The sequence below is a fragment of the Morone saxatilis genome, unplaced genomic scaffold (assembly GCF_004916995.1).
Source record: "Morone saxatilis isolate NCDOM2014 unplaced genomic scaffold, NCSU_SB_2.0 Contig7, whole genome shotgun sequence".
Classification (NCBI taxonomy): domain Eukaryota; kingdom Metazoa; phylum Chordata; class Actinopteri; family Moronidae; genus Morone; species Morone saxatilis.
This window is the reverse complement of record NW_023340246.1, coordinates 13,878,765-13,889,912: the sequence shown is the minus strand read 5'-3', so window position 1 is coordinate 13,889,912 and position 11,148 is coordinate 13,878,765. Positions and strand designations below refer to the sequence as shown.

The 11,148-nt window shown below is 38.7% G+C and overlaps 2 protein-coding genes across 2 annotated transcripts in view; one reads left to right on the top strand and one right to left on the bottom strand.

Moving 5' to 3' along the window:
* Positions 1-7,405, bottom strand: part of LOC118340976 (vesicular inhibitory amino acid transporter-like) — an 11,320-nt gene extending 3,915 nt beyond the window's left edge. Inside the window, exons 1-4 of the mRNA XM_035679143.1 lie at positions 7,302-7,405; positions 5,896-6,586; positions 622-758; positions 316-346 (exon numbers count right to left, since the gene is read on the bottom strand). Coding sequence (XP_035535036.1) covers positions 316-346; positions 622-758; positions 5,896-6,586; positions 7,302-7,405 — 963 coding nt within the window. The remainder of the gene's footprint in view (positions 1-315; positions 347-621; positions 759-5,895; positions 6,587-7,301) is intronic.
* A 1,574-nt stretch (positions 7,406-8,979) lies between these two features.
* lama2 (laminin, alpha 2) overlaps positions 8,980-11,148 on the top strand; it is a gene marked incomplete in the record, with an annotated part of 177,548 nt that continues 175,379 nt past the window's right edge. Inside the window, 1 exon segment of the mRNA XM_035679280.1 lies at positions 8,980-9,131. Within this exon segment, the coding sequence (XP_035535173.1) occupies positions 9,071-9,131 (61 nt within the window).

Genomic DNA, 11,148 nt, shown 5'->3' with positions numbered 1-11,148 from the left:
TGAGCATATTTTTTACTACATATTTTGCAAAAGGTCACCCAAAATGTTTATAAGCTGTGTTGAAGCTTATGTTCAAGTTTTTTTTAATAGCTGGTAATGTATATTTAAAATCAATTGAACCAATCTGAATCAGAATTTAATTTGACTGAACCCCACAAGGCAAATATGGAGACAAATACCACAGTTTTACAGAACATAACACATTCACATTTCTTTTAGCTGTGGCAGTAATATATTTCCGAGGCTCGCCACTGCTGAAAGAACAGAGTAACATGTGTATATGGGTTCTAAAAACTCTCTGCTCTGTGTTCATACCACAATTGGGTCTAGATTCCCCCCGAGGAGTCTGAATAGAATAGAAGGAATACATATGAGAATGACTCTGCTGTCAGAAATGATAGTCGCCATTGCTGAAAATAGAGAAGAGAGCACCATCTGCAGAAACTCAAACTTAGTCAACAATGACTCCAAGAAAAAAACCCATCCCAGACACACAAAGTTAAACTAGTTGCTTGGTACATCTTTGCTATCACTAAAACAGAAAGCCAAATGTAATAAAGCCATATTACAGTTGGCTAATTAAGACCAAATGAATAGAATAGTATAGAGCAGAAACCTTACCTTTGTTCCTCTTCATATAGACAGGCCACAAGGATCCTCCCTGTGTGGTTACAGACCCAGGCCGACAGAACCAGCAAAACAAGACCCACATAACCTGACTGGACCAGAGCAAAGGGTAAACCCAACACAAAGATACCCTGATGGAGAGCAGAGAGAAAGAAAGAATTAACACAAATGGGTAGGTTTTGTGAGGGAGATAAGACATGAGACCCTCAAACGTTGCCTCAAAAACTCTTTCATGGAGTGCCCTGCTATTGAAACACAGACCATGAAACCATGGTGCAATTCTGGCTGGGAACCTTTGTAGCGTGTCATTATCTCTCTTTCTCCCTGTGTTTCCTGTCTCTATACTATACTAAACACTGATGCTAAAAAGAAACTCTCTAATCCTCCTCACTTCTTTTGATATTTTCCCTTATGTTCCACTAGATCACTTATACTGGATTGGTTTATTGTGCAATAGTAATTTATTTAAATGGGTAAATGTAAATTGGCTGGCTGGCAGTTTTTCATTATATAATATCATTAACCAGTTTATATGTTTATGATCTTTACCGTTAACCTTTATATTTTTGACATTGTGTGTATTTTTGCATTTTATTATTTGCACCCATGCTGATATTTTATATTGGCACTCTTTCCTTCTTTGTACTGCAGCGGTTTCCCACAGGATGGATAAAGTTTTATCTTAACTTATAAAAGAAATGTAAAAACCTTTGTCACAGCCTTTGTCACAGTGTTGTAAGTCAAATTTTACAATACAATTTTTAGTCAAACCAAAGATAAAACAAAATAAGTACAAAAAGTAGGTGGGAGAAAGGAGACGATAAGCAGAAAGAGTGTTTGAGATATGTAAACAAGAATACCCCCCTGTACAACAATACAGCATACAAAGAATATAGTACACATCTCAAGTCAACATACTGCATGATGCTCATTTTCCACAGTTAAAACGTGTTTCCATGAGAAATAATTGCCCAAAATCATTAAAATGTGAAGATTCTTAAACTTTGTTGAAAGAAAGAGAGAAGAAAGAAAAAATGAGGAAGACCTTTTGAAAAGGGAATGAGGAGAAAAGAGAAGAGAGGATCGTTCATGGTTGGAAGATGAGGAGGCGAGAGGAGATTTTTTGGCCTCATGCCTGGAGAGTTCGAGCATGCAAGGAGACCAGCGGGAGCAGAAGGAAGAGGAGTGTCAAGCTTTGGCCCATCACCAAGGGGAAGCAAACGTTAGCGACTGCCAGAGAGAGGAGCAAGGATGAGCGGGACTGGAGGTGGATAAGGTAGAAGGAGAGAAGGAGGAACGAGAGGTGTGACCTCATGGCTACAGAGAGCAGGAGGTTTGAGGGAGGAAGAGGAGGACGAGGAGGAGATCAGAGGAGACAACGAGCTACTTGGATGGAGCTGCTGTGCTTTCAGTGTTGGAACACGGAGACTCACTGAGTTATGGAAATACATCACAGCACATCATCACGGCCGACACGCACATAAACACACATTGTGGATGCATAAACAGACAAGCACACATTCTCTCTCTTTCAAGTTACTATTTTGTAACTGGTGTCTGTTAGGCATATGCTGATAGAGCTTTGATGTTCAAATGGAGCTGCTGGGGATGAAAGCAGTTTGAGAGAAATCTGACGCTCAAGTATCTGATTTCATCTCCCCTCTCTCTCTCTCTCCACTCCTCGTTTTCTCTGTGTTTTTGCCAGCTAATTCCTCATTGGTTACTCTGAGCACAACCTGAAGCAGCTCCCAATCACAAATGGGTACAATAAGGGAGAAAAAATAGATATCTCTGATTGACTCTGAAGAAGATGGAAAAGATTATTCTGTTCTGCATCTGATACCCAAGACACCTTTAAAATCTGTATATTCAAGGGATGTTGGCCAAGCACATATATGCTTTTTTTTTTCATACTTTACATTCTCAATATTGGCCACCAAGCAGCAGTGACCTATGCTGAAAAAAATAAAGATTATTCACTGCTCCTGTCTGGACTTCCCAGGTGCAAGATTTCATCTGTTGCCCTTCAGGTTATGCACAATATTTTATGCAAGCACATGCCCCATGCACAAAAAGTGATAGAGAAATGTTTTTCCCCACCATGAGGGGATAAAGTGGAGCAGACGCGACCAGAAACGGACAGGTTTGACATTTAAATAACTGGATGTGGGTTTTTTGTACACATGACAAATGTTCTACTCCTGCGTTTAATCAAAGTTTGTTTAACTGGTTCAAATGAAAAAACTCTGAAATGATGTGTCCAATTTGTGCCTTCGTCTCATAATTCTTTCACCATGTGCAAATGTAATTTTCACATACTTTCTGTACACAAGTAATGTGCATTTTAGTGTTCATTAAATGTGTTGAGATGCTAGCGACTGTTACTTCATTTGATTGTGATCATAAAAAGTGCTATAGCACTGTGAGGTTGACAGCAGACATTTTTCCCAGCAGCCATTTCGACATGAAATAGTAGGGTAAATATAGGTGTTAGCAATGATATTAATTAAGGCTCTGTTAGATTGAATGCAGAAGAGCCTTTCCAGTGAGCCAACATGCACAATAGCAGCACCCTGACTCAGTTTGACCTGAATAGAACCAAACCTTAATTAGTGTCACTGGTAACGCCTCTGTTTACCCCACTATTTCATGTCAAAATGGCTGCTTCTACAGGCTAATAGTACTCTACTGATGAGTGAAGTGCCCCTTTACTTAATAGGAAAGAAAAATCAATGGATTAATCAATGATGAAAATGATTGTAACTATCTACAGCTTAACTGGGTTTTTATATGTTTGTAAGAGTATCGTGGTCAGCTGCTGCGGTATGTCATCAGAACTGACAATTAAAAGAACCCATAATGTATTGGGTTATTGAGAAAACAATCAGTAGATTAACCAGTATTGGATGATTATGAAAACAGTTCCTTGGAGCAAGTTATCTGATAGCAGATAACAATGATAATGATAGAGGAGGGGATCTACCAAACAACTGGTGGAGGATTATTTTTTAAATCTTTTTTAACCACTTTTTTTTGGCAGGGTCTTATTTGGCAGCGTGATGAACCAAATATGACAGCAATCTTTCCAAAACAAAAAGGGACCACTCTTGTGTTTGAATTTAAAAAAACCCATTCAGAACTTGGGTCTTGAATTTTCAAACCAGTTCAAGGTAAAAAAAAAAAAAGACACTCAAAAACGGATAACCATAGGTAGTTAAATTAATATCTGTTTTTTTCAGTGTCGGTGTCAAAAGTTCCACAATTTTAATTTGCGATGAAGAATCACAAACTGGAGCTGCCTCATTAACGGTCAGGTTAGAATTAAAACTGAGTTTCATAATATTCCCAAATTGGGATCATTGAGAGCTGGGGCTGGTTTTTGCATCTTTTGGCAGCAAAATTGCTCTCTAATAAAAACTTTATTAAGCTGGCAGACAGTCAGTTATATTGGCATCAATATACCACTACGGGAAAATACATATTTTCTTTTTAGCCTTGATAGGAGATAAAACTGCTGTTCTTTTTTCCATTATCAAGACATTTGTTTTCCCCTTTACAAATGCATCAGCCATTATTGAAACAGATTATCATTTTGCGTCCTTTATCTTTACTAAGTGGTTACCCATCACTGTCTGAGATTTTAAACACCTTCAATAAAAATACTTTTTGTCTACATTAGTCATCCTGCAGTCACCTTAGCTTAACCTATCTGTAACCTCAACGAAAATGATTACAGTGCAATCCATTTGGTTAAGGTTCCTGATTACAGTGTGCTGCAGGTAATGAATAACCTATAAAACATTCACCAACCCCACAGTCCCGGAAAGAAGCTGACACTGTTTCAGCAGAGTTTTACAAAAAAGAAAAAACATGCTGCAGTAAAAAACAATAAAATGAGAACTATTCAAATCACAGCATGGTTTTAGGGACAAATGAATAAAATATAGCTGGAAGTATTGAGGTTACAGAAGTAACAAATCATAGATTTGAATAGGCAATTAAAATCAGTAACATGATTCACTGGAGACCAAGTTTCTGTGCCTTGTCTGGCACAAAAACTTAGTCTCTAATGAAAACTGGAACTCTCTGGCAAACAGATAGATAGACTAACATCAATAAACCAAGCACATAAAGTACTTGTTTATCTACTAAATATAATGTGTTATATGGTATATGTATTTATGTTCCGATAGCAGTGCTAACAGTGATTAAAAACCTGCGTGTTGAAAGCAGTCTGACGCAGAAGCATGTAAATTCACCTCAGCTCCTGAAGGAACACGTTTGCATGCATGCTTTCATTTGTCACTGTGTGTGTGTGTGTGTATGTCTGTGTGTATGCATGCGTACGCTGTATTGATGCCCTAATGTCATAATGTTCTTTACGGACCCAGAGACGGCGTTCAATTACACTACAGTTATTCAGTGAAAGAGCACATTTACATGAGTACAGCAGTTGAATACGGCGCAGCAGTTACAGCATAATAAGCTATTAGCATTACCGCCACGAGGACACACTGTGACTGGGAGCTTTTCTTTTTTTAAAACAATTTGATTCACGCTTTATTTGATTATGAAGACTGTAGAGTGCTTGACAAACAACAGCACAAAGTAGGACCACAAAGCATTTTTTAGTAATATTAAAACACAACGGGAGCAGATTAAATAGGCTGCAGGTTTAATGCTTTTTTTTTTTGGTGTCTAAACAGTCGGCTTTTTACATTTTGCATTTGTCTTCTACAAGAGGGGAGAGAGAGAGACATGAAGTTTTGGTGAAAAGGGAGGAATGAAGTGCTGAAATTGAACCGACAAAATAATTAATTGCAAGTTTGCAGCTGCAATAAGCATGAGCTATGTTATCAGAAGACTGCTGTTCAGCAGCCGACTCAAAATTTGAAACAAGTAGCGCTTCACAACTGGATTGCTATGCAGTATTTAAATAACTCTGACTAACACTTACAGGTTCATGGATTGTTTATGTTAAGCAGGTTTTATTCTTCATTCTATTAAAAAACTACATAATTTAATAGAGGTTTATATCCAAGATGACTTTTTGGGGTTATGTGTCTTGCCAAGGAAGCAGGAAACGGTAGGGATACCTCTGTGTATATACATGGCTGGAGAGTAAAACGTACTCATGGGCCTTAAAAAAGGTGGTATAGTTGAACTGAATTCTGTGTTATTTAAAAAATGAAAACATGAAAAACCTTTGTAATCATCCTTTAAATTAAAATGAGAAAGTGGCCATGCATGTATACTATATAAGTGTACCTGTATAGCATTTGTGACATTCCAGCCAGCCTCCCAGGCAGTGATGGTGGCTGCAGGATTCAGACCTGTGGTGCCGGTATTGGGGCTCTGAACTGGATTAGTTAAAATCATCCCTGCTCGCTCTTCTTCAAAGCTGGTACAGACCTGAGAAGTCCCCTCTGCAGTTCCCTCTCCTTCATTTTTCTCCTTTCTATCTTTAGAAAGTCTCTGTTTTTGCACATTCCCTCTAAGCAGCCCAGCCAGCCGGAAGGATCTTCTCTTGCTACCCTGGTTCTGGTTGAAACTCTGGTTCTCCTTGTCGTCGCTTCCCATCGTGTCAGCTTGCATCTCAGCAGGTCTTACTCTTTTGCCATTATGTCTGGTGTTTTTGAGCCAAAGGGGGTCTGCAGGGGAAACTGCTGATGTTATGGTGATGGTACTGGGTCCAGAGGAGATTACAGTAGCTCTGGTTTCTTTAAAAGCAGGACTCTTCTGCCATGAGTTGCTGGTGGATCCCATCAGGTTAGAAGCTGGTCTTTCCCTCACACTGGGATTATCTTGCTCAGTCCGTCTGTTTCTCCTGGTGTCATCACAGCTTGTATTATTTTTGTTTGTGATGTTGTCAAAAGGCAATCTGTTTTCCTCACCATAGGTTGTGTTCAACTCATCACTGTGGGTCAGAATCAGCATCTCTTCATCCTCCTGAAAGAACCTGCTGATCAAAACCACTTCATTAACGTTTGAGTTCATGGTTTCTGCAATCTCACCCACTAAAACGGCATCTTCTTAGCGCGAGAGGAAGATCATGTTCTAAGAGTCCTCAACAATATTGCTGTTCCTTCACATGCAACATAACATAATGAGTTTGAGAATTGAGCGCAGCTGCTGTCTGCCTAAATTTGAGGGCCCACAAAAAAACATCACTATGCTGGGGTAAATTGTCAGAATCTAGTGGAGAACTATTAAATTATAAATTATTATTAATATATATTGACCAAATAATTATATATTATATATTAACCAACAATATTAATATATAAATAAGACAAATTTTGTTTTTTTTATTGACTTTTAAAGTAATTTGAGACTTTTACTCTACTGAAGAAAATTGCTATTTAAATAAATGTTTCCAATTATGTGTATATAAATGCATAAAGGCACATGTTAGTGCAGGTTAATGTTTATGAATCAATTACTTAATTATAATTATAAATAATTCAAAGATTCTATAGGTAGTATATGTGAATGAACTTGGCAGATATTCTACATGATACTTAATATAGGTTTGTTGATGACAATACACCTACTTATATTTATATATATTATATGTATTATAAATCTATATTTTAATATTATTTGAATATTTCAGTATGAAAAACAATACAATAATAAATCTAAACACTAACATATTCCATGATGTGACTCACCTTGTTGTCCAGTCCAGCTGTAGTCTCGACACTGCCCAGCCCCACAGAGACCCAGCAGCACTCCAGGGCTGCCCAGAGCTCCGAGCCCAGTGAGGAGAGTCCATATTCAGCCTCACTGTCTGCAGAGTCAGCCTCCCTGCTCCTGGAGGTCTAAGGGTCTGCAAGGAGCTTGACTGACACTGGACAAATAAACATACTCATACACAAATTCTCACCCAGAAACACACTCGGAATAACCTGCCTATAAAGAAACTGCACAAACACCAGAGCCAAACACACACACACACTCACAATTGTGCATACTTGCATAACTACACACATTCACAGGTGTATGAAGTGACTGACAAGTTGGTGAGCTGTAACATTATAATATACCAGAGTTTTCAACGGTGAAGAAGTAAACAGCTACAATGGCCTGTAGATAAGGACACTCATGGATATAGTGGAGGGCAAAACTTAGTTTAATTAACTTTTATTTTTGAGCAGAATAAAATGTATCCACCTTTACACGCCAATATAATATATTAACTCACATTACAAAATGCTTTCATTAAAAATTTAACTACAGACTTTGGTGGTTGTGTTTTTGATATTGTGTAATTATTTAGCAACCTTTGCATCATTGCTCACTCCTGTAAAAATCAACCAGTTTCGATTTAGAAACTTTTCTGGAAGCTTTTAGTAACGCTTCGAGTTTTGAAATGTCTGTATTATGCACATTCGGCTATGCTTTTTATGAATGTTCACATCTGGCTGTTTCAGCTTTTACCCCAGAGTGTGGTGAGTTGTGCAGGGCAGCAGGAGGAGCCCTAGAACAGTTGTGTAACTTCTGTCCAACTCCGCTCTCTTCACTTCTGAACTTTTCTGTGCTCCATTTACTTCTTTTCAGCTCTTCTTTTTTTCCTTTCTCCATCATGCTCTTTGTTCGTGGTAGCCAAAGCTGTGCTGATGCAACATATCATTTGCTCTGTAGCATCAAGCAAGTTTTTATTTCCAACATTTAAACAGCACACTGATGTATGCTTTAAAACCTTCTATTGATTCAGCTTTTTAGCACCTGCCTCACACTCACTACTATAATATTGTACCAGCTGTGGAAGGTTTATTTACAATACTGCTTACACGCTCAATGGACTACAACGAAAAGTAACCAGATTATCCTAATTCAGGGCTGCCGTATGCTCCCAGGATGTAAAGTAAAAACTAAACATTTGACATGATTTAATCAATTGTTAGCATTGGTGCATAGTGCATGAACTCAACTGTACTTAAGGACAATTTTTACTTGAGTATTTCAGTTGGATGATACTTCTTACTTCTACTCCATTACATTTTAGTGGCAGATTTAGAACATTTCACTCCATTTCAGATGTATTTGACAGATATAGGTAGGCTACTGGTTAATATCATACTATATAACCTGTTATATGGTATTATATTCTATCTATCTATCTATCCTATCATCGTAGTCATTCTAATCTTACATCTAACTAATCTTTTTCAATCTTCCAGGGTTTTCCATCAATTTCTCCCCTCCCCTCGGCCCACGTTTAAAACCTGGAGAGAAGGAGGAGAGAAAGCGAGTAAGAGGAGGAGGGGTAGACAAGAGAGGAGAGAGAGAGAGAGAGAGAGAGAGAGAGAGAGAGAGAGAAAGAGAGAGAGTTTGGGTCAACTTTTCTGAAACTTTCCTCTGACATTAAACGCAACGCAGAGCCGCGCGAGAGCACACGGCGCGCGCGGTGCGGTATCAAACTTCCAGATTGGACGAAATGAAGCGGCTCGTGCTTTTGATCGCGTTGCTATGGCAATGCTGCCATGCCCAGCAGAGAGGTGAGTCCCCCCTCCCTAGAGACTGATAGATAAGACTACGGATCGATACGCCAATACACGGCACTGCTACAGTCATTAACCCCAGAACAACGTCAACTGAGCTCAGTGTCCGTCCCTCATGGCTGTAGCTCATTGTTCTTAATAAGCTTATCAAGGCAACAGCCTCACCTTTGGACATAGACATGATAATAGAGGGATATATATTTTTTATTTTACCTCATATTACAGTGAGGCTTTTTTTTCTGTCTTGAAATCATTGTTGAGTGTTTCTTTACTTTTGTGTCATTAAGTTTAACAGAAGAGGGCAAATCAAGTGTTGACCACCATGTTGAACCTAATTGCCGCACACTTGGAATAATGGGCGAAAAACAGCTGGCAAGAAGTGCACAGATGATAGAGAAGAGATAGATAGAGAGAGAGAGAGAGAGAGAGAGAGAGAGAGAGAGAGAGAGAGAGAGAAGTGCTTTTGGTTCCTGTTGTTCTGTTGTTTGTCATCTTGCAATTAGAAAACTGTGAAAAAGTATTATTATCATCAGGGGTCAGAAATGCATATCTCAGTTGGATTTGTTGTGATTTCTATACTCATTAATCAAGTGTGTGAGCGCGTACAGAGCAAATACATGTCATTCAGACAGCCTCTTTGCAGTTGCTGCTTGATCAACAGAGTTAATGATTATCCACTGTGCACTGTATGTCATTTTCTTACAAATTATACATCTACCCCCCCTTAGGGAGTCTTGTTTTTTAACTTTTAACATAGTTGCAGTACATCAGACACTGTGCACAATGATATGTCTGCTACTGTAAACGCCACACAGCTCTGATGCATTGTTAAAAATCATCAAAAGTCATTTTTGGCAAACGATAAGTTATCTATACTAACCTTTGACCGTTTGCCAAGTTGGTTTTGAATTTTGTGCAAGGTGTCACTTTCAGCATGAAATAAAGTCCTAATTATGATTGAGATTTCCGTTTTTAAAGTATGTAAAGGACACATTCACAGGCCTTTTGTTGACTTTAGTGTTGTATGGCGTTTTTGTCTTGTGCCAGCCTCCTCATATTCCTCTAAACAAAGCTAACCATCAGTCACCACCTGACTCAAAGGGTCTGTTTGCAACCACTTCAGTACAATAAAGGTGACTTGTATTTTATTTGTGGTGCTTAAAGTATTGGAAATTACATGTCATCACTTTTCTGTGCAATTTTCTTTCCACAAATGAAAAGTCCATGAAAACTGTTCACAGTGTGTTTCTGGAAAGACACGTTGATTGCTTTTAATGCCTTAAACACCACAAACAAAATTAATGTATGATCTCTCGAAAACCCAGACAAATAAAACCACATTACTCTGCTTTAAGAAAGAAAATATTCAGTGTTTTTATGTCATAGGTGAATCAACCATTTTAAAAATCAATCGTGTGCTTTGTGTGTTGGGGATGTGACTTAGTCAACAATGAAAAATGAGCAACAATGCCCTGAGCAGAGAGGGGATTGACAGCTGGGACAGAATCAATATAACATGGTGCACAATAAGAGTCAAAATATTCATGCAAAATGCAGATTCATATTATTAGTCAAACTGTCCCACTTGATTACAAAGATGCTGTAGAATAGGACATTTTTCAAAGATGAAAACAAATTCTTTCCAATGCACAGCGAGCGTGTGTAGGGTTTGTTTGTGTGTTTGTGTGTCTGTGGAGGATTTTTATCGTTGGCGGCGGTCGCTTGAAAGATGAGACAAATCTAGTGCTCGTCATGCTTTTTTCTATTCATCCTCTTCAAAACATCTCCAGCTACTGTTTAACCCAGAAGTGCTTTGGACCTCCTGCAGAGGGGAGGAGGGGAGGAGGGGAGGCGGTGGCGGTGGCGGTGGCGGAGGTGGCTGAAGTGAGAGAAGTCGAAAAACAACATTTTGGAGATGAGTAGGAAGTTGTGACTCTCTAAAAGCATTCGAAGGGATCTGGGAGGGGGAGGAGGAGGTCAGCACAGTGGCATTTTTATGAAAGCTATATTTCCC